Source organism: Saccoglossus kowalevskii, chromosome 8 (genome assembly GCF_978046115.1).
Source record: "Saccoglossus kowalevskii chromosome 8, keSacKowa6.1, whole genome shotgun sequence".
NCBI classification, from domain to species: domain Eukaryota; kingdom Metazoa; phylum Hemichordata; class Enteropneusta; family Harrimaniidae; genus Saccoglossus; species Saccoglossus kowalevskii.
The window spans coordinates 8,807,315-8,833,075 of record NC_140648.1 but is presented as its reverse complement, the minus strand read 5'-3'; the positions used below and the strand labels follow the sequence as shown (position 1 = coordinate 8,833,075).

The 25,761-nt window shown below is 39.1% G+C and overlaps 1 protein-coding gene across 1 annotated transcript in view; it reads right to left on the bottom strand.

The window, feature by feature from the left end:
- Positions 1 to 5,493: 5,493 nt before the first annotated feature.
- The window catches only part of LOC144350657 (uncharacterized), a 62,334-nt gene continuing 42,066 nt past the window's right edge, over positions 5,494 to 25,761 (bottom strand). The window contains exons 12-15 of the mRNA XM_085502133.1: positions 13,261 to 13,357; positions 11,801 to 11,929; positions 10,692 to 10,778; positions 5,494 to 7,664 (exon numbers count right to left, since the gene is read on the bottom strand). Of these exons, the coding sequence (XP_085358259.1) occupies positions 7,400 to 7,664; positions 10,692 to 10,778; positions 11,801 to 11,929; positions 13,261 to 13,357 (578 nt within the window). The 3' untranslated portion in view covers positions 5,494 to 7,399. The remainder of the gene's footprint in view (positions 7,665 to 10,691; positions 10,779 to 11,800; positions 11,930 to 13,260; positions 13,358 to 25,761) is intronic.

Genomic DNA, 25,761 nt, shown 5'->3' with positions numbered 1-25,761 from the left:
GAGTTGTAATGCATGCCAGATCAATGCTAAACTACCACCCACAACGCCCATGCATCCATGGGAATATCCTAAAGGACCTTGGGATCGTGTTCACATTGACTTCGCAGGACCTTTCCTGAACCGAATGTTTCTCATTGTGACTGACGCTTATTCCAAGTGGATGGAGGTAATTCCAATGGTTAGTACAACATCAGAAGCTACAATAAATAAACTGAGAGGACTGTTCTCATCGCAGGGATTACCAACTACACTGGTATCAGACAACGGTTCCCAATTCACAAGCAGTGAATTTCAAGCATTTATGAATGCAAATGGTATTATCCATTTAACGTCTCCACCGTATCATCCGGGATCAAATGGCCTGGCAGAACGATCGGTTCAGACGTTCAAAGAAGGAATGAAAAAGCCTTGTAGTGGGAGTGTGGAAACAAAGTTGTCAAGATTTCTGTTCAAATATAGAGTGACGCCACACTCTACGACAGGTAAAACGCCTGCAGAGCTACTTATGGGACGAAAATTAAGGACACATTTGGACTTACTACAACCAAATGAGCGATCAACTGTACTTCGTGCTCAAGCAAAGCAAAAATCTGGGCATGACACGCATACAAAGTCCAGAGAGTTTGAAGTTGGAATGACTGTGTTTGTCTACAACTTTAGGCCAGGTCCACGTTGGTTAAATGGTAGAGTAGTAGAGAAGAATGCTTCTTCTTATATAGTTAGATTAGAAGATGGTCGTGAGGTGAGACGCCACACTGATCATGTTAGATTATCTAAAGTAGGGTTTAGTACAGGTTGCGACATGTATAGTTCCCTTTCTACACATGATGATGACAGAGAGATGCATGTTCCAGCAGTTTTACCACCTAGTTCAGGGGGAAATTTAGTAAGTAAACAGATTCCGATCGAACCACTTGCTTCTCCTAGTAAACCGTTGTTGCCTGTACCTGCTACACCCAAACCAATGTTGAGGGTTTCTACACGCATAAGAAAACCACCAGTTCGTTTAGATTTGTGAGTTTTTACTGTTATGTATTTTTGATGTTTTCAAAGTTCAAAGAATATACCCATATCCATGATGTGGATGACTATTGTGAAACCAAACCTGTAGAGTAGGGGAAATGGATGCTGAGGATCCATTTGAGGGTGATTTGTGCGAGTAACCTCTCCCCTCTGATGATAGGATTTAACGTTTATTGTTATTTTGTTAAAGTAGGCAAAGAACATTTGAATTTAAACTTTGAGATTCTATTGTACAAGTTCTCAGCTTAAAAAGGGGGAAGTGTAATGTATACTTGTACTCATGTTATATATATTTGTGAGACGCCCCTTACTTGTAGGTCATTGGAGATGACCCCTAACACGTGATGTAAGTTATTCTCTGGTATGACGACATTCTTGTAATGGCGGCCTGTGTGAAACATCGTGTGAATGAATAAAAGCTATTTCTGCCTCACTGGTTGGACTTGTGTGAATACATTACACTTACAAATGGAAGTTGAAGAAAATTCCAAAAAGTACCTCACCATAAATACACAGAAGGGCTTGTTTACCTATCAGCGTCTTCCATTTGGCATTGCTGCTTCTCCCGCCATATTTCAACGTGCCATGGAACAGATTTTACAGGGTATGGCCGGGGTTCTGTGTTACCAAGACGACATATTAATTACAGGTGAGAGTGATGATGCTCATTTGGATAACCTTGATAATGTATTGCAAAGACTTGAGGAGTATGGGTTGCGAGTAAACCGTGCCAAATGTGAATTTTTAAGAAGGTCTTTAAAATTTCTAGGACATGTAATTGATTCAACAGGTGTTCATACTTCACCAGAGAAGGTTAAAGCAGTTATAGATGCTCCACGTCCTACAAATGTTGCACAATTGCGTTCATTCCTGGGTATGATAAATTACTATGGTCGTTTTTTACCAAACCTTTCTACAGTACTCCAACCACTTAATCAGCTCTTGCAAAAGAACCATATATGGAAACGGTCATTGGCATGTGAGAATGCCTTTGCAGAAGCGAAGGACTTAATTGCTTCAAACAGAGTTCTGACACATTTTGATCCAAAGTTGCCCATCAAATTGGCCTGTGATGCATCACCATATGGAATAGGCGCAGTGATATCCCATACAATGTGCGACGGCAGCGAGAGACCAATTGCATTTGCGTCAAGGACCCTGAATAAGGCAGAGATGAACTATGCACAAATCGAGAAAGAAGCTTTGAGTCTTGTCTATGGCGTAAACAAATTCCACCAATATTTATATGGCAACAGATTTACACTTGTCACCGACCATCAACCTTTAACTTCTATTTTTGGTCCTAAAAAAGGCATTCCAACGTTAGCCGCAGCTCGAATGCATCGCTGGGCAATTTTTTTGTCTGGTCATACATATGACATAGAATATAAGAGTGCATCATGACATGGAAATGCTGATGGACTCTCTCGTCTACCTTTGTTAATTTCTACAGAAAATGATGATTACGTAAAGGTTTTTAACATGTCACAAATTGAGCAGTTGCCTGTTTCATCCGAAGACATATGCAATGAGACTAGGAAAGTCAAATACTGGCAAAGGTGTTGGAGTTCACCAAGAATGGTTGGGTAAATGATTGTGAGAAATTGCTTGCACCTTTCTACACTCGCAGAAATGAGATTACGGTTTATCAAGGTTGCCTCATGTGGGGAATACGTGTTATTGTGCCATATAAACTAAGAAGTAATGTATTAAGCGAACTTCATACCGGTCACTTAGGAATAGTCAAAATGAAGGCCTTAGCAAGAAGTTGCATCTGGTGGCCAGGTTTAGACAAGGAAATTGAAGACAAAGCTAAGGAATGTGTTGATTGCCAAAGTACACAAAATATGCCAAGTAAAGCACCACTTCATCCATGGAATTGGCCTGAACGACCATGGCAGCGTATCCATATTGATTTTGCTGGTCCATTTTTGGGTAAGATGTTTTTAGTCATACAAGACGCTTATTCTAAGTGGCCGGAAGTGATTACTATGAAATCAATTACTTCGTCTGACACAATAGAAGTACTGCGAAATTTGTTTGCTAAATATGGTTTACCAGAGATTCTTGTAAGTGACAACGGACCACAATTCACATCTGACGAGTTCAAAACCTTCTTAAAGAAGAATGGAATTCGGCACAAGAAAACTGCACCTTGTCATCCCGCCACTAACGGGTTAGCAGAACGCTGTGTACAGACATTTAAACAAGCTATGAAAACTGATAAGTCGTCGTCAAGCTTGCAGTGCAAACTTGATAATTTTCTATTCACTTACCGTAGAGCTCCACATGCAACAACAAATGAATCACCTGCCAAATTATTTCTTGGACGAGAATTACGTACACACCTCGATTTATTAAAACCCGATATTCGCAAAAGAGTGGAAAAACAACATGAAGCACAAAGAAAGTCTCGCGAAAATGCTGTGCATAGACAATACAAAATAGGGGACCACGTCTGTGCTCGATTTTATAGAGGAGAGGAAAAGTGGAAACAAGGTGTGATCGTCGAAACGTGTGGCCCGTTGACATATCTTGTGGAAATTGAACCAGGTATAATTTGTCGTCGGCATATTGAACAACTGCAACGTTCTGATTCTTGCCTTCGGACAGTTTCACCTATTACACAAAATATTAATACTGAATCTAGAAATATCAACATTACACAAGATAAAACAGTTGATCTTAACGTGAAACCAGATAGTCAAGTGCCCACTTTAGATGCTAAAGAAACTGAATCTCTTCCAATAGAAGTGCGCAGATATCCAGAAAAAATAAGACATGCTCCAGTTCGATTGGAATTGTAAATTTCTGTACATGTTGTAGGTTTTTCACAGGGCAGAATAATCCCATGACCTACTAAGAGAACTCTGGATAGTCCACTCCAGTTCTCAAGTTATTTTGTGTGTATCGTATGTTGTATAATTAGTGTTTCGTTTAAAAGAAAAAAAAAAATATACATATACTAGATAAAAAAGAAAAAAATATATATATATATATTTGGTCATTTACCTGTTATCAATTATCTGTCAATTTATATTATTCAAACTTAAAGATGGGGAAATTGTAATGTATTCTCTTGTTTTTATGCAAATGAGTACACCTGGGTTTCCTGCACATGCTCAACACAGAACAATAGAACACTGGTGATGACTGTCTACTGAGTACAGCTTTTTTACATGGTCTGACAATCCGTTGCAATCCAACAGTTACCAAGGTTTCCAGGGCCATATTCGATGTGTTAGTATTAGCTGCTAAGGATACTGATTATAACATCAATATTCCATTCACAGCTTACTGCAATTCTTAATGAATAGACTTACCTTGTCAAGGAAAGAGAAAATAGTTAGATTTATAAGGATGTCAGTGCTGGGTAAGAAGACATCTTGAGGCCCGGTAGAAATTTGTGGGACGTGATAGTATTATAATGACCCGATGTTGATTTGAAGGCTGTATTGAAGTATCCTGTTATCAAATTTGTATTGATCAAATTATGTAGCATGAACTTGAATGTGGCAACACTTATTGTGTTACATGTATGAAAATAAGCTGATGGACCCAAAATATGGTTCCCAAGCTGCAGGCCCTCAATATAGAAAGAGCTTTCCATCACAACCAACAAATTTGAACACTTATATTTTATGATATCAACAATGGTTTTACGTTTCCTTCAAGCATAACAGAAAACTAAAGTATCGTAAGTTCAATTTACAGGATACAAAATCTCCTGTAAAATATTACGATGATGTATTTTATAGATTCAAACTTTTTTTTTGGAGAGGTCCTTACTAACTTATTGTTAACTTTCCATGGCAATTCAGCGACTCATGATTACTTTCAGAATTACTCAGAACGGGAATTCTCCGTATTCAACATTTGGCATCATTTATGGCGGTAATGCTAATTTGGTAGGATTACACCTTGGCACGAGTACATGTGCTTCTGACAGTAATGACCATGCCCTCCCAAAAATATGCAAATTATATCAATGTAGTTATTTGCTGCTATCTCTACCACCACCGTGTTGATTTTATTCATATTTGGTATGATTACACCTTGGCACGAGTAGATGTGCTTTTGGCAATAATGACCACACCCTTCCCAAAATATGCAAATGAAATCAATGCAGTTATTTAGGAAAACAATACTCGCAGAAAATATAATTTTAGGGATATCAGTCAATAATTGGTTTATAATAATTAGATAATCAATATAAATTATTTTCAAAATTAAAGTATTTGTCAGTGAAATGTGACGATTAGTACAGTAAATTTGCTAGTTATGCAATTTATATGCACAGATTTTAAGCCAAAACTTCTGCATATTGTCCTAGAGCAATCTATGTACCAATTTTCATTCAAATTTGAGTGTTAGTATGTGAGATATCAGTGAAAAAGCCAAAAATTAGATTGTATACAGTATTGAATAATAGAAGAAAGCTGAAAACAATAACTGAATCATGATGTATAATTTCTTGAAACAACAAAATAGGTTTTATTGCGAAAATATCATATATGTACAAAAATTCTTGTGAATGTATGTAAAAGAAACTGTTCATTACAGCAAAGTTGTATTTTTTAAACAATTTTTACCATTTATTTCCCTCAAAATCAACCAAGTTATATTCATTGAACCGCAACAATAAATCTCCTGATATTTATTGAGACAGCAAAACAGTGCCACCATAGATAATGTAAAAATATCCCACCACTAGGTGGCAGTATTTTTTGTATTAACATATTGCTTCTAATTCAGGATAAATGAATAGCATTATTCTTAAAGGGGAACCGCTCAATCCCATGAATTGCACCACATGCTTAACTCCGCCTCTGCCCACTAAGTAAATTAAGTAAACATTAGCCGCCATTTTAAACTCGTGATTTTTACTTGTCGGGGTACGTTTCGATCGAAAACAACAACATTTATACATCAAAAGCCCGACCAGACAACACTAGCATACATGTTCATGCCCCCGTAAAATGTATTTGGAATCACAGCTTGATCTCTAAATATCATAAATGGCACATTTCCCAAAGCTCCCGCCACGATGTGAGTGGCTTGGTTTGGATTAGCATACTAATTTTAGTGGCCATCTTGCCCCTATTTATAGTATCGGTTCCCCTTTACATTTACTACCCAAGAACCGCTATTTATAGTTATACTAAACTCCAGCAGCCCTGAGTTCATAAAATGAATGTAGCTATCTGACTGGTTTAAATTTGTAATGAATGACAATTATTTTTATTTACCACAAAATTACATTATTGAAGCATGGAGGTAAAGGACAGTTACCGGTACCTCCATGATTGAAAGTATACCCATAACAAACAAACAAATAAAAACAAAGATTACACAACAACAAAACATTCTCTGAGAAGTACAGAAGATAAAGGAGACTCAACCCAGAAAGAGGATCAATAATAAAGTAGAATTTTTTGATGTTGTTTAACATACAGAATATAATAAATTTGATAACTAGTTGGGTTGAATTTGGTACAGTGATGGTTAAAATAATATTCTGATTCCCTATGGTTTGCACAAAATTGACATATATGGAAACATAAAAAGGGGCATGGACGGATTATGCCTTAATTATTTTTTTATATTCATGTTATGAGTTCAAATGTGTAGTTTTCTAAGAATTTCCCTGTGGGTTGGGTTAAGTTATTCACAGTAATCATCAATATTTCTATAAATGTTTACAATGGATCCCATACATAAAACAAAATTCAGTTTAGTTCTGGCTGTTAAAAATATGTCAATTTAACCTAATTTGATCAAACAAATTGTTCACATAAATTATAAGTTTTTAAGAAATCAAATATATTATTTTGTCCCAAAAATTACAAAAATTGAAGACAGAGAATTCAGCTATGATCTAACTTCTGTGATGACAACAAAGCTAATACGTTCACATACCGTTTTTCCCGTACATGTTGGCCTTCCATGAAGGTATTCAGCATGTGCAGTGTATTATTTCAAAACGTTTGGTGGTAAACAGTCATTGGAGTCCAGTGTAACTATAATGTGGTAAAATGTAATGGAAGCTCAGAGATTTGCATTTTTCCTGCACATATATAGGAAGAAAAAAAGCATAAATTCAAAGATTGAAGTTTGTAAATTGTTAAATTAAAAAATAACTGACAAAACACTCAGCCATTGGTCATAATGTCTAGGTTGAAATGAGTGTAATATAAATGCATACTGACATTTATAGACACAGATTCGTACGCAGTGATGTGCCACTATAACATGACTATATCATATGGCCGAATTATTGTCCTTGTAACATTGTACCAATTTCAAGTTCACAAACCAACGCACTGATGTTTAAGAGATCTATTCTTCTTTCAATTCAGTAATGTCCTGCATTACATTAATAAAATAATGAGTCATCATCTTCCTCTACCAAAGTATTTGAAATTGGTACTAAATGATTATTATGGTATCTTTGGGATTTTTCAAGTTCAGGTTCACCCAGTAATCGTAGTTGCTCTTGCGCTTTTTGGAGAGTGCTATCAAATTTATCCGTCCATGGTCTAAGATAAACATCTATCCACTCCTCCACTGTGTTCTCATCAAAGACTTGCTGCATTTCCTTTATCATGTACTGCTTCAATGACGACAGAAATATTACGCCTCTGTAATGAAAACGTTATTGTAAATTACACATGATTTTAAAGGGTGATGGGTCGTTGCGAAACGCATGCGCGAGATATGGGACTCGTATGAACAAAGATGGCGACTTTTACTGTTGTGCAGACCAGCAAGTACAAACTGAGACGTTACTAAGATTTAACTATGTAATTTCCTTGGTGATTAAAAGGTATCGAAGGCGGTAATTAGTGCATTTTGTGCTCAGGTCAAAACTCATACTCGTGATTTCCATTAGAAGAGCGCATTGGATTGTGGGAAGATCAATTTTTATCAACACAAAAGTCACATATGCGTGGCGTGACGACCAATGCCCTTTAAATAAAGACACAATGATTTATGTAAAAGTTTGAGACAATAAAGCTGATGTAGAGAAATAGAACATAGTGAAAAAAACGAGATGCCCAGCAGTTAATATGAGCCATTTTAAATCAGGTCTTGAAAAGAATATTGTACACCTGTTACCCACTATCATCTATAGTGAAAGTGTTATGGTTGTGCTGAACAAGCGGCTACTAATCTTCATGGATTATGCTATTATGACCCAAGGTTGTGCATTGAAAGTACGTACAAGTGTTAAACACACAATATAATTTAGAATAACACATTTTGTTTTGATTGATGAAAACTGGGCACACTCGGCTGGGCATGATATTGAAAACTATTGTGTTACGAGGCTGGGCAATACTAGGTATATGATAAAGTCACTTGGGAGGTTTTATATTTGTATTGTGAACTTCCTGAGATGGTTCCAGAACATACATTATTTTCATTCTAACTAAAGATTGTTTATCAGCAAATGTTTTAATATTGTACAAAATTGACTATGAATAAAGAATAAAATAATAATTTTTCCAACTTCTTGAGTGCAAAGCAGAGGATATAAAACAAGTTTAGAAATTATGAAATGACACAATTTAAATTATTAATAATCTGACAATATTTTTTGTCAGCAGATCGGAGTGATTTCAAATCGGAGTCAGAAACAGAACAGCTGAATATTAATACAATGTTTTGTATAGAAAATGATACCATCTGTCACTGTTCTCAATTTGGAACTAAAGCAAATATTTCTTTGAAGTGAAATATGGACATTTACCAATCAATTATATTTTAATAATATTGAAAGTTATTTTTATTTGTTATTACATGAAAATATGTTAACCTGTAATCTGTAACTTAATACTATTCAAATAATAATTATTTATCTTTTTACTGATACAAATGTATCTACTTGTTGTCTACATATTTTGATATACTCCATTACTTTTATATGTGTGGTTTCTGTAAAAGGGGGGAAACTGAGATTTGGTAGGTGGGATATGAATCTAAAATGAAACATCATCTGACACCTGTCATCACCGAAGAACTGTTACTTGGAGATTGATTGGATGAAACATGTTTCCATTTGCGTTGTGTAAATTATTTGTTTTTCAATATTTTTCACCAGTCAACATAGCTAATGTTTCTCAGAATGAATAATTTCAGGGTAAATTGAGATAAATACTTGACTCTAACTCGTAAATAGATTGTAAATTAACATATCTGTTGGGTTGGAATTAGCGTATACATAATGAACACAATAAAATTATGCAAATATTATTTTTGTTATACCTGAAAGATTGTAATGAATTATTTTTTGTTCAAATGAAGTTTTAAATGTGGTAGAGTTTCACAGTCTGTGACCACAATTGTAAGTGATACAGATCATATGGTGCATTCTGCATATAATTAATTATTAATGGTAGAATAGATCAAAAGATCAATATACGCAGACAACATCGTTGTACTTTGGATAAAAGATGAACGCATACTCATTGGCTTGACTAAATAATAATTAATGTCAGTCATGCTCTGATGCAAAGAAAGAAGATTAGGGCATTTGATGTTGATATATTGTCTGTTTGCACATGAATAATTATATGAATAATGAATATTTAAAATGATCAAGGTATGTTTTGTTGACAACATTACAAGTGATTTGTCAGTGACACAGAAAAAAAACATATTCATGTAATGATTTGAAAACCCATATGTAGTGGTTTGAGGATCAACAGGTTGTGGTTTGTGGATCAACAGGTTGTGGTTTGTGGATCAACAGGTTGTGGTTTGTGGATCCATATGTTGCGGTTTGAGGATCAACAGGTTGTGGTTTGTGGATCCATATGTTGCGGTTTGAGGACCTGCACTTTGTAGTTTGAGGACCCATGTGCAATGGTTTGAGAACACATATGTATTGGTTTGGGGACCATATGTTGTGATTTGAGGGCCCGTATGTAGAGATTTAAAGACCCTTATGTTGTGGTTTGAGGGCTCATATGTTGTGGCTTGAAGAACTATATGTAGTAGTTTGACGATCCATACGTTGTGGTCTGAGGATCCAAATGTATAGTTGTTTGAGGACCCATATGTAGTGTATTGGGGGCCAACATGCTGTGGTTTGGGGGCCATATGTAGTGATTTGAGGATCTACAGTACAGGTAGTGATTTGAGGACCCATATGTAGTGTATTGGGGGCCAACATGCTGTGGTTTGGGGGCCATATGTAGTGATTTGAGGATCTACAGTACAGGTAGTGATTTGAGGACCCATATGTAGTGGGGTTTCAGGATCCATATGTAGTAGTTTGACAATCCACATGTGGTGGTTTGAGTGATTTGAGGGCCCATATGTATTGGTTTAAGGATCTCATAATTAATAGTTTGACGATCCATATGTTGTGGTCTGAGGATCCAGATGTATAGTTGTATGAGGACCCATATGTAGTGTATTGGGGGCCCCATGTTGTGGTTTGGGGTTCATATGTATTGGTTTGAGGACCCATATGTAGTGGTTTCAGTGATAAAATATGAAACAAATCATAGGATTACGAAAAAAAAAGCAGCGAAATTTGTCATATTCACTGACTCACAAAAATTACTCTATGGAAATTAAAGGTTCATACTACATAATATAAGAACAAAATAGTTTTCTAAAATAATATGAAATATAAAGTTGAAAATTTAGCCACTCACGGTGTAGTATCTTGTATGACATTTTCTATCTGTTTATGACCAATACGTCCAACTTTAATTTGATAATCAGTCATCCAGCTTAAAGCACTATTATGAAAATGAAACAAAAATGAAGTACATACACCTGGGCAAGTTTGTTAATGATAATTTAAATGTTAACAAACTATAAGTTTATTATTTATTTTATATGTTGCACATTTTAATGTTGTGCATGTGTTCAGTTGCCCATAAAAAATTATGTATTTACTACAGGATTTTGTTCTATTCTATATTATACTATGCTATACTATGAGTAATCATTCCATATTTGGAATTCGCATTTCCTTATATGGTAGGATGAAAATAACAGTGACAGATGTACAATAATAAGCTATAGTACATCAATTTGTTCCTACATTCTCTACATTGATGCATTTCCAATTAGATAATTTGCATAAATTTGCATTTAAGCATATTTAAAGTAAGATTAAAGTGTTTGATAATATCTTCTAAACAAGACAAGTAAATGTGAAACTTCTTGCATACATGTGTAGTTTATGTAATAGAGGGTGATCAAGTCCAGTGTAAAACTACTATTTGCTTCTGGTGATCCCACTTAACTCTTACACATGGGTTACAAAACAAAATGGAAAGAAAAATATTATGTAGCATTTATAAAGGGTATGTGATATTTGATAAAGATCCCAATTTGAAGTCATACAAAATGTAAAATGATCACAAAATCACAAGACAAACATATATTCCTAGAAATACTATCATTACAAAAAGTTGTGAATTCAATTAATCAGGGATTGGAAGGCATTGTTCTTCATTTGTCTGCTTTTGTTTAAATTACCATATACTGTATCCTCTCATGAAAAATGAGTAGGGCAAAATTAGTATTTCTGAAAATACTAAATTACGCTTTTTTTTAAAAATCAGTGATATGAATCTAATTTTTATTTACACATATTAATCTTTCCAAGAACCAATATAGCCTTCTTGATTAGAAATACATTTGATTGTGTGCGCATGAACTCACATGAAATGAAATCTTCATTGTATCTCACCAGACATAAATATTTATTGTATTTATTAATATATATAATAAATAAACAAATCATACTTACTTTCCAAAATGCTCATCATCATATTTTTTCAGGTAATCTGAGTTTTCAAAGGCTGCTAACATAAGTGTACCAGCATAGATTCCGTTTCCAGGGAAACTGCCAATTTCCTTGACAACAGACTGGAATATGCTTTTGAAAAAAAAAATTCACAAATTTGATGGTGAAATAATTTTATACAAATTTCTTTGTGGTAATACAACTATTTCATGTATATTTTCAATATTGTAAAATGACTTATTTTCACTGGGTTTAAATTTCGCTGATTTGCCATTTCAGGCATATTCCGTGGGTTTTAAATTCACGGTTTCGTCATTTAGATAATGTGTTCTATGCTAAATATTACATATTCACTGGGTTTTAATTTAGCGCATTTTCCTGTCAGCGAAATAAGCTAAATTAAAACCCAGTGAAAAAGTAACCCCTTTACAGTATTGAAGAACATGTAAATTATGCAGAACAAAATAAAAATTTATTTGAAAAACAACATTATTTTTGCATACAACGTATTCTCTAAGCTGCCAAATTATTCAAAAGCTACGTTTACTACACAGGTAGTATGCCGAATCACATCAACTACTGCTATGTGCGGCCATTACAATTGCTGTATGTCTTCATACATTGTAATCTGAATGAGATACATCGTAATTAGGAATCCTACTACTAGACGTGCAGACACGCGTTGGACTGTCCGACCACGCACAGGGACAAACGAGGGCAAATACCTAACACACAGGGCAGTGGCAGCAATTCTTGTACTGTGTAATATTTGTTTATGCTCAATGGGTATTTTTGTGTCTGAATGCGACTGTGTTTCAGTGATTTTTGATAAATTTCTCTACAACTGTTATTGTACGTATTATATGTTATTTTCATGTTGTTATTTTAACTTCCTTGGGGAAATAAAAGTATGATTCTAGTAGAGTCATTGATATAACCAATTCTAGTTATGCATTAAATAGTAAATGAAACCTGTCAGTCATTTTCAATCAGAACTTGCCATGATGTATTACATACATTTGATTTAATCTGGCCCTAGTATGTTAGAAATTCTTGGTTAAAATGTTGCTTATTTTTAGAATTAAAATGGCCATCTTAAATTGTTTACAAAATATTAGTGTTTATATGTGTAACATGATATATGACTGATGTTTGAATATAATCGGTTGAAGCATGTTCAAGATGAGGTGTTGGAACAGCATGACATGTATTATATATAAATATTCATGCTATCTCTAACCATGAAATTCGTATTCCAAATTTTGGTTTCTACTTGAAAATAATATATATTGATTCAGAATTAATTATCACTTCTAAAGTACTCAGTCCTTTAAATGACATCAATAATTATTTTAGCAACCAAAGATAATGCAACTATTATATAAATTCTAGTGGTTAAAAAAACACAAAAAAGCAGAAAATAATAAACAAATAAATAAATAAATACATGTAAATATACTTACAAACTGATTGGAGTACGCTCATTGATTGTAAAAGGTGCTACAGATGGAAATCCAAGTAACTTTGAAACATTTGTGTAAACATCAACAGTAAAGCCACCTGAAAATCAAATCAAACATGACCTCATTTATGCAAATTATGTAATTACTATGCATGGATTTCAACCCTAAAGTAAACAGGTCTGTGGACTCAAAATCACTTACCAGTAAATACCTATTTGATGAGTGGAACTCATATTATTTATAGATAAATGGCTAATTTATGCAAATGAAATACTATTTATGCACAGAATTCAAGTCTAAACTAAACACATATTTGGCTTATCCGGAGAACCAAAACAATAACGGCAAGAACTCCCAGTGTGTGCTTCGTACACACAAGTCAGTAATTATTGAATAGAAATAAAAAAATAAATTTAATTTTACATCTGTGGTTTGTGGTTTTCCCCAGACCTGTGCACTAAGTTTTATTCAATACCACTAAGCGGTTCTTTATGAATCAGAAACTTGTTTAATTTATGCAAAAGTAATTCAATCGTAAACTATAATCATGTTTGTGGTTTTCCCTATATATACAAAGTTTCAATAAAATCTTTGATTGATTCTTGAGATACCCATAGAACAGATAAAAATTGAGTATAAATTGCATTAGGTAAATTACTATGGATAGATTTCAATCCTAGATCTATCACAGCTGTTGAGTATTCCAGGATTTGTACCATACTTCATTGACATCTGTAAAGTGGTTAGTGAGATATAAAGGGAAAATACTGACATGTACAGACACAAAGAGCAGTTCTGTATTTGAAATGCAAATTAGATACAGACAATAAATCAAAATACGATATGTACAACAGCATAAATACTGTTACACAACATTCATCATCATTTTTCAACACAGAATGATTCATTTTCAAAACTCCCACATCCAACAGTTAGTACTGTATATAGTGTGTGATAGGTCACATGTAACATATTTTCCCCAACATTTTCAACTGATCATGTAATTTCAGCTGGCATTTTATAATTAACAAGCCATGCATGGCACAGTCCCCATTAGTTATCAAATTTAAGATATATAGTTTTGTGTATGATTGACATCTTGTATCTGATCGTCAAACGAGAACTTGTCCATATTGAGAGATATTGCTCTGGAACAGGATTAATTAAAACAAAATCGGTCATTTTGAATACATCTATATATCTAATGTATAATGAATAAAACTATATAAAATTTGAACATAATCAGTCAAAGCATGTCAGAGATATGGCTCTAGAAGCGCATTCATTAAAACAAAATGGCCACCAGACAGCCATTTTGAATCCAATCTGAAAAATAAAATGACATGCATCAGGAACCCATAATGTCTATTATATCATGGAACTATAAACCCCAGGGAGAACAACGAAACTAAGAGGATTAAAAAACCCTTTGTCTTAGTTTATCTTACAGTGCTTTCGCTTTTGTTTCCACGACATTAGTCATACTCCATGTTAGTTGATGCCGATACGCCCGTATCAACCGCTTTGCTGGAAACGGAAAACTTGAAAACAAATTTCATATCTGCGCAGTAAAATATTTCGTTCACTACATATGCGCAAACAAGTCGGTCTGCAGGGTGACCTTCAGTGTACCGGAAATCATGCAACGGGTCGGAGTTTTAGCGAGTTTTCATAATTTTCAATGTCGTTTTTAGATTACTTCTTGTTTTTTTCAACCCTCGAAAAAATATGCTGTTTGCTGTCGAGATATCCCGACTTATTCCGTGTTTCCCTTTGAGCGCCAGAAGTGGCAATGTGTTTTTTTTTCCCGCTGAATGTCCTGTTTTTGTCTTGGCGCCATTGTTTTTTTATGGTATAACCGAAACAACTCGATCACGTGATCTCCCGAAGTCGCCCTATTGACTCCGAAAATGACCGATAGTCAGAGATAAACGTTCATTTGCATAAATCGGCTTATTTTTTAATGCGACGAAATAAACAGTCAAAATAAATATTCAACATCGCGGCAACTATCATAGTTCAAAAAAAACAAAGTGGTTGTTCTTCCTGGGCTTTATAGTTCCATGATTATATGTACAAAATCAATCCATAAATACCACAAATAATTGATTTTTGATGATTTTATTTCAGTACAAAAATGGATGCCATTTGGCTATTTTGAATCAGAGTCAAACCAATATATCTGTTTATTTATGTCATGATGTATAATGAATATATAAAATTTGAACATAATCAGTCAAAGCACGTCAGAGATATGGCACTAGAACTACATTCATTAAAACAAAATGGCCACCAGTCGACTATTTTTAATCAGATCCGAAAAATAAAATGAAATGCATCAGGAACCCATAATGTCTAATGTATGTACATGTACCAAGTTAGAACAAAAACTATCCATAAATGCCAGAAATGCTTGAAATTTGATGATTTTTTTAGCACAAAAATGGTCGCCATTTAGCCATTTTGAATCAGTACGTGAAATAAATTGATGTGCATATGTATAATATTATGTATGATGTATGTGTGAAGTTTGAATGTAATTGGTCCAGGCATGTCTAAGATATAGGTCTGGACGCACGCACAGACACATGGACGCACAGATTTTATATATGGTCAGAAAATAAACAGAATATGCTATTCATGCATTTTTTGTACCAAACTGAATTTCATTAGTTCGTACAGAGATTTAAAATATGAAATGAATCATCATGGACAAATTTCAAAACGACAAATGGTGTCTAAGATATCACATTTAAAAAAAACAAGATGGATGCCAGTCGGCCATCTTTGATTTGATTATAGAACAAACTGAACATGAACATGTAAACCTATATGCATGATGTATGTGACAAATATGATTGAAAATGGTCCCTAAGCCTTGGAGATATTATAGTAGTGTGGTCAAAAAGCAAGATGGCCATTATTCATCCATCTTTGATCTGATTGTAAAACAAATTGTCATAGACATGTATCCTAACATGTATAATGTATTTATCAAATTTGAACAAAAACTGACAAAGCATGCATAAGATACCACATTTTCGAAAAAAACAAAATGGCTGTGACACGACATCAAAGACCACTGGCCTACATGTACAGAACACCAAAGAAACTTGTTTTCAAAAAACAAAGTGAATAATGACCATGGCCAAGGTCAATATACAGATTTGTTGAACAAATGACAGCAACATTGATTTCTGAGGGCCGACAAATCTATATGTCGACCGAGGCTAGGGTCATTATTTGTATTTATACCAAATAAAACATTTTGTAAAAGGTTGTATTGTAGAATTTTCTCAATACATGGTATTCCAGGATTTGTTGTATACCGACATTTAGTGCTTTTATTCGTAATTACTTGTGTATCGTACATACATGTGGATTCCATTAAATTGTTAATTTTTTTCTGTGTGCATTCGTGTGATGCGTAAATTAACAAATCTAATTGGCTGACAAGGATATGAATTATAATAATACCATATTTGTAAAAGTTTATTCAGTACTAAAGACCACTCCATATGTACAGGACACCAATGACCACTGGCCTACATATACAGGACATCGAAGACCACTGGCCTACATGTACAGGACACCAAAGACCACTGGCCTACATGTACAGGACACCAAAGACCACTGGCCTACATGTACAGGACATCAAAGACCACTGGCCTACATGTACAGGACACCAAAGACCACTGGCCTACATGTACAGGACACCAAAGACCACTGCAGGCCTACATGTACAGGACATCAAAGACCACTGGCCTACATGTACAGGACACCAAAGACCACTGGCCTACATGTACAGGATATCAAAGACCACTGCAGGCCTACATGTACAGGACACCAAAGACCACTGGCCTACATGTATAGGACACCAAAGACCACTGCAGGCCTACATGTACAGGGCATCAAAGACCACTGGCCTTCATGTACAGGACCATCAAAGACCACTGGCCTACATGTACAGGACACCAAAGACCACTGGCCTACATGTACAGGACATCAAAGACCACTGCAGGCCTACATGTACAGGACACCAATGACCACTGCAGGCCTACATGTACAGGACATCAAAGACCACTGCAGGCCTACATGTACAGGACACCAAAGACCACTGGCCTACATGTACAGGGCATCAAAGGCCACTGGCCGACATGTATAGGACACCAAAGACCACTGCAGGCCTACATGTACAGGACATTAAAGACCACTGCAGGCCTACATGTACAGGACATCAAAGGCCACTGGCCTACATGTACAGGACATCAAAGGCCACTGGCCTACATGTACAGGGCATCAAAGGCCACTGGCCTACATGTACAGGACATCAAAGACCACTGCAGGCCTACATGTACAGGACATCAAAGACCACTGCAGGCCTACATGTACAGGACACCAAAGACCACTGGCCTACATGTACAGGACACCAATGACCACTGCAGGCCTACATGTACAGGACATCAAAGACCACTGCAGGCCTACATGTACAGGACACCAAAGACCACTGGCCTACATGTACAGGGCATCAAAGGCCACTGGCCTACATGTATAGGACACCAAAGACCACTGGCCTACATGTACAGGACACCAAAGACCACTGGCCTACATGTACAGGACACCAAAGACCACTGGCCTACATGTACAGGACATCAAAGACCACTGCAGGCCTACATGTACAGGACACCAATGACCACTGCAGGCCTACATGTACAGGACATCAAAGACCACTGCAGGCCTACATGTACAGGACACCAAAGACCACTGGCCTACATGTACAGGGCATCAAAGGCCACTGGCCTACATGTATAGGACACCAAAGACCACTGCAGGCCTACATGTACAGGACATCAAAGACCACTGCAGGCCTACATGTACAGGACATCAAAGACCACTGCAGGCCTACATGTACAGGACACCAAAGACCACTGGCCTACATGTACAGGACATCAAAGGCCACTGGCCTACATGTACAGGGCATCAAAGGCCACTGGCCTACATGTACAGGACATCAAAGACCACTGCAGGCCTACATGTACGGGACATCAAAGACCACTGCAGGGCTACATGTACAGGACACCAAAGACCACTGGCCTACATGTACAGGACACCAATGCCCACTGCAGGCCTACATGTACAGGACATCAAAGACCACTGCAGGCCTACATGTACAGGACACCAAAGACCACTGGCCTACATGTATAGGGCATCAAAGGCCACTGGCCTACATGTATAGGACACCAAAGACCACTGGCCTACATGTACAAGACACCAAAGACCACTGGCCTACATGTACAGGACACCAAAGACCACTGGTCTACATGTACAGGACATCAAAGGCCACTGGCCTACATGTACAGGGCATCAAAGGCCACTGGCCTACATGTACAGGACATCAAAGTCCACTGCAGGCCTACATGTACAGGACATCAAAGACCACTGCAGGCCTACATGTACAGGACACCAAAGACCACTGGCCTACATGTACAGGACACCAATGACCACTGCAGGCCTACATGTACAGGACATCAAAGACCACTGCAGGCCTACATGGACAGGACACCAAAGACCACTGGCCTACATGTACAGGGCATCAAAGACCACTGGCCTACATGTACAGGACACCAAAGACCACTGGCCTACATGTACAAGACACCAAAGACCACTGGCCTACATGTACAGGGCATCAAAGACCACTGGCCTACATATACAGGGCATCAAAGACCACTGGCCTACATGTACAGGACTCCAAAGACCACTGGCCTACATGTATAGGACATCAAAGACCACTGGCCTACATGTATAGGACACCAATGACCATTGCCCTACATGTACATGACACCAATGACCACTGGTCAAAATGTACAGAACATCAAAGACCACTGGCCTACATGTACAGGACACCAAAGACCACTGGCCTACATGTACAGGACACCAAAGACCACTGGCCTACATGTACAGGGCACCAAAGACCACTGGCCTACATGTACAGGACACCAAAGACCACTGGCCTACATGTACAGGACACCAAAGACCACTGGCCTACATGTACAGGGCATCAAAGACCACTGGCCTACATGTACAGGACACCAAAGACCACTGGCCTACATGTACAAGACACCAAAGACCACTGGCCTACATGTACAGGGCATCAAAGGCCACTGGCCTACATGTACAGGACACCAAAAACCACTGGCCTACATGTATAGGACATCAAAGACCACTGGCCTACATGTACAGGACATCAAAGACCACTGCAGGCCTACATGTACAGGACACCAAAGACCACTGGCCTACATGTACAGGGCATCAAAGGCCACTGGCCTACATGTATAGGACACCAAAGACCACTGCAGGCCTACATGTACAGGACATCAAAGACCACTGCAGGCCTACATGTACAGGACATCAAAGACCACTGCAGGCCTACATGTACAGGACACCAAAGACCACTGGCCTACATGTACAGGACATCAAAGGCCACTGGCCTACATGTACAGGGCATCAAAGGCCACTGGCCTACATGTACAGGACATCAAATACCACTGCAGGCCTACATGTACAGGACATCAAAGACCACTGCAGACCTACATGTACAGGACACCAAAGGCCACTGGCCTACATGTACAGGACACCAATGCCCACTGCAGGCCTACATGTACAGGACATCAAAGACCACTGCAGGCCTACATGTACAGGACACCAAAGACCACTGGCCTACATGTATAGGACACCAAAGACCACTGCAGGCCTACATGTACAGGGCATCAAAGACCACTGGCCTTCATGTACAGGGCATCAAAGACCACTGGCCTACATGTACAGGACACCAAAGACCACTGGCCTACATGTACAGGACATCAAAGACCACTGCAGGCCTACATGTACAGGACACCAATGACCACTGCAGGCCTACATGTACAGGACATCAAAGACCACTGCAGGCCTACATGTACAGGACACCAAAGACCACTGGCCTACATGTACAGGGCATCAAAGGCCACTGGCCGACATGTATAGGACACCAAAGACCACTGCAGGCCTACATGTACAGGACATCAAAGACCACTGCAGGCCTACATGTACAGGACATCAAAGGCCACTGGCCTACATGTACAGGACATCAAAGGCCACTGGCCTACATGTACAGGGCATCAAAGGCCACTGGCCTACATGTACAGGACATCAAAGACCACTGCAGGCCTACATGTACAGGACATCAAAGACCACTGCAGGCCTACATGTACAGGACACCAAAGACCACTGGCCTACATGTACAGGACACCAATGACCACTGCAGGCCTACATGTACAGGACATCAAAGACCACTGCAGGCCTACATGTACAGGACACCAAAGACCACTGGCCTACATGTACAGGGCATCAAATGCCACTGGCCTACATGTATAGGACACCAAAGACCACTGGCCTACATGTACAGGACACCAAAGACCACTGGCCTACATGTACAGGACACCAAAGACCACTGGCCTACATGTACAGGACATCAAAGACCACTGCAGGCCTACATGTACAGGACACCAATGACCACTGCAGGCCTACATGTACAGGACATCAAAGACCACTGCAGGCCTACATGTACAGGACACCAAAGACCACTGGCCTACATGTACAGGGCATCAAAGGCCACTGGCCTACATGTATAGGACACCAAAGACCACTGCAGGCCTACATGTACAGGACATCAAAGACCACTGCAGGCCTACATGTACAGGACATCAAAGACCACTGCAGGCCTACATGTACAGGACACCAAAGACCACTGGCCTACATGTACAGGACACCAATGACCACTGCAGGCCTACATGTACAGGACATCAAAGACCACTGCAGGCCTACATGGACAGGACACCAAAGACCACTGGCCTACATGTACAGGGCATCAAAGACCACTGGCCTACATGTACAGGACACCAAAGACCACTGGCCTACATGTACAAGACACCAAAGACCACTGGCCTACATGTACAGGGCATCAAAGACCACTGGCCTACATATACAGGGCATCAAAGACCACTGGCCTACATGTACAGGACACCAAAGACCACTGGCCTACATGTATAGGACATCAAAGACCACTGGCCTACATGTATAGGACACCAATGACCATTGCCCTACATGTACATGACACCAATGACCACTGGTCAAAATGTACAGAACATCAAAGACCACTGGCCTACATGTACAGGACACCAAAGACCACTGGCCTACATGTACAGGACACCAAAGACCACTGGCCTACATGTACAGGGCACCAAAGACCACTGGCCTACATGTACAGGACACCAAAGACCACTGGCCTACATGTACAGGACACCAAAGACCACTGGCCTACATGTACAGGGCATCAAAGACCACTGGCCTACATGTACAGGACACCAAAGACCACTGGCCTACATGTACAAGACACCAAAGACCACTGGCCTACATGTACAGGGCATCAAAGGCCACTGGCCTACATGTACAGGACACCAAAAACCACTGGCCTACATGTATAGGACATCAAAGACCACTGGCCTACATGTACAGGACATCAAAGACCACTGCAGGCCTACATGTACAGGACACCAAAGACCACTGGCCTACATGTACAGGGCATCAAAGGCCACTGGCCTACATGTATAGGACACCAAAGACCACTGCAGGCCTACATGTACAGGACATCAAAGACCACTGCAGGCCTACATGTACAGGACATCAAAGACCACTGCAGGCCTACATGTATAGGACACCAAAGACCACTGCAGGCCTACATGTACAGGACATCAAAGACCACTGCAGGCCTACATGTACAGGACATCAAAGACCACTGCAGGCCTACATGTACAGAACACCAAAGACCACTGGCCTACATGTACAGGACATCAAAGGCCACTGGCCTACATGTACAGGGCATCAAAGGCCACTGGCCTACATGTACAGGACATCAAATACCACTGCAGGCCTACATGTACAGGACATCAAAGACCACTGCAGACCTACATGTACAGGACACCAAAGACCACTGGCCTACATGTACAGGACACCAAAGACCACTGGCCTACATGTACAGGACATCAAAGGCCACTGGCCTACATGTACAGGGCATCAAAGGCCACTGGCCTACATGTACAGGACATCAAAGTCCACTGCAGGCCTACATGTACAGGACATCAAAGACCACTGCAGGCCTACATGTACAGGACACCAAAGACCACTGGCCTACATGTACAGGACACCAATGACCACTGCAGGCCTACATGTACAGGACATCAAAGACCACTGCAGGCCTACATGTACAGGGCATCAAAGACCACTGGCCTACATATACAGGGCATCAAAGACCACTGGCCTACATGTACAGGACACCAAAGACCACTGGCCTACATGTATAGGACATCAAAGACCACTGGCCTACATGTATAGGACACCAATGACCATTGCCCTACATGTACATGACACCAATGACCACTGGTCAAAATGTACAGAACATCAAAGACCACTGGCCTACATGTACAGGACACCAAAGACCACTGGCCTACATGTACAGGACACCAAAGACCACTGGCCTACATGTACAGGGCACCAAAGACCACTGGCCTACATGTACAGGACACCAAAGACCACTGGCCTACATGTACAGGACACCAAAGACCACTGGCCTACATGTACAGGGCATCAAAGACCACTGGCCTACATGTACAGGACACCAAAGACCACTGGCCTACATGTACAAGACACCAAAGACCACTGGCCTACATGTACAGGGCATCAAAGGCCACTGGCCTACATGTACAGGACACCAAAAACCACTGGCCTACATGTATAGGACATCAAAGACCACTGGCCTACATGTACAGGACATCAAAGACCACTGCAGGCCTACATGTACAGGACACCAAAGACCACTGGCCTACATGTACAGGGCATCAAAGGCCACTGGCCTACATGTATAGGACACCAAAGACCACTGCAGGCCTACATGTACAGGACATCAAAGACCACTGCAGGCCTACATGTACAGGGCATCAAAGGCCACTGGCCTACATGTATAGGACACCAAAGACCACTGCAGGCCTACATGTACAGGACACCAAAGACCACTGGCCTACATGTACAGGACACCAAAGACCACTGGCCTACATGTACAGGGCATCAAAGACCACTGGCCTACATGTACAGGACACCAAAGACCACTGGCCTACATGTACAAGACACCAAAGACCACTGGCCTACATGTACAGGGCATCAAAGGCCACTGGCCTACATGTACAGGACACCAAAAACCACTGGCCTACATGTATAGGACATCAAAGACCACTGGCCTACATGTATAGGACACCAATGACCACTGGCCTACATGTACAGGACACCAAAGACCATTGCCCTACATGTACATGACACCAATGACCACTGGTCTAAATGTACAGAACATCAAAGACCACTGACCTACATGTACAGGACACCAAAGACCACTGGCCTACATGTACAGGACACCAAAGACCACTGGCCTACATGTACAAGACACCAAAGACCACTGGCCTACATGTACAGGAAATCAAAGACCACTGGCCTACATGTACAGGACATCGAAGACCACTGACCTACACGTACAGGACATCAAAGACCACTGGCCTACATGTACAGGACACCAATGACCACTGCAGGCCTACATGTACAGGACACCAAAGACCACTGGCCTACATGTACAGGACACCAAAGACCACTGGCCTACATGTATAGGACACCAAAGACCACTGGCCTACATGTACAGGACACCAAAGACCACTGGCCTACATGTATAGGACATCAAAGACCACTGGCCTACATGTACATGACACCAAAGACCACTGGCCTACATGTACAGGACACCAAAGCCCACTGGCCTACATGTACAGGACACCAAAGACCACTGGCCTACATGTACAGGACACCAAAGACCACTGGCCTACATGTATAGGACACCAAAAACCACTGGCCTACATGTACAGGACACCAATGACCACTGCAGGCCTACATGTACAGGACACCAAAGACCACTGGCCTACATGTACAGGACACCAAAGACCACTGGCCTACATGTATAGGACACCAAAGACCACTGGCCTACATGTACAGGACACCAAAGACCACTGGCCTACATGTATAGGACATCAAAGACCACTGGCCTACATGTACATGACACCAAAGACCACAAAAAAACAAAATCGGTCATTTTGAATACATCTATATATCTAATGTATAATGAATAAAACTATATAAAATTTGAACATAATCAGTCAAAGCATGTCAGAGATATGGCTCTAGAAGCGCATTCATTAAAACAAAATGGCCACCAGACAGCCATTTTGAATCCAATCTGAAAAATAAAATGACATGCATCAGGAACCCATAATGTCTATTATATCATGGAACTATAAACCCCAGGGAGAACAACGAAACTAAGAGGATTAAAAAACCCTTTGTCTTAGTTTATCTTACAGTGCTTTCGCTTTTGTTTCCACGACATTAGTCATACTCCATGTTAGTTGATGCCGATACGCCCGTATCAACCGCTTTGCTGGAAACGGAAAACTTGAAAACAAATTTCATATCTGCGCAGTAAAATATTTCGTTCACTACATATGCGCAAACAAGTCGGTCTGCAGGGTGACCTTCAGTGTACCGGAAATCATGCAACGGGTCGGAGTTTTAGCGAGTTTTCATAATTTTCAATGTCGTTTTTAGATTACTTCTTGTTTTTTTCAACCCTCGAAAAAATATGCTGTTTGCTGTCGAGATATCCCGACTTATTCCGTGTTTCCCTTTGAGCGCCAGAAGTGGCAATGTGTTTTTTTTTCCCGCTGAATGTCCTGTTTTTGTCTTGGCGCCATTGTTTTTTTATGGTATAACCGAAACAACTCGATCACGTGATCTCCCGAAGTCGCCCTATTGACTCCGAAAATGACCGATAGTCAGAGATAAACGTTCATTTGCATAAATCGGCTTATTTTTTAATGCGACGAAATAAACAGTCAAAATAAATATTCAACATCGCGGCAACTATCATAGTTCAAAAAAAACAAAGTGGTTGTTCTTCCTGGGCTTTATAGTTCCATGATTATATGTACAAAATCAATCCATAAATACCACAAATAATTGATTTTTGATGATTTTATTTCAGTACAAAAATGGATGCCATTTGGCTATTTTGAATCAGAGTCAAACCAATATATCTGTTTATTTATGTCATGATGTATAATGAATATATAAAATTTGAACATAATCAGTCAAAGCACGTCAGAGATATGGCACTAGAACTACATTCATTAAAACAAAATGGCCACCAGTCGACTATTTTTAATCAGATCCGAAAAATAAAATGAAATGCATCAGGAACCCATAATGTCTAATGTATGTACATGTACCAAGTTAGAACAAAAACTATCCATAAATGCCAGAAATGCTTGAAATTTGATGATTTTTTAGCACAAAAATGGTCGCCATTTAGCCATTTTGAAT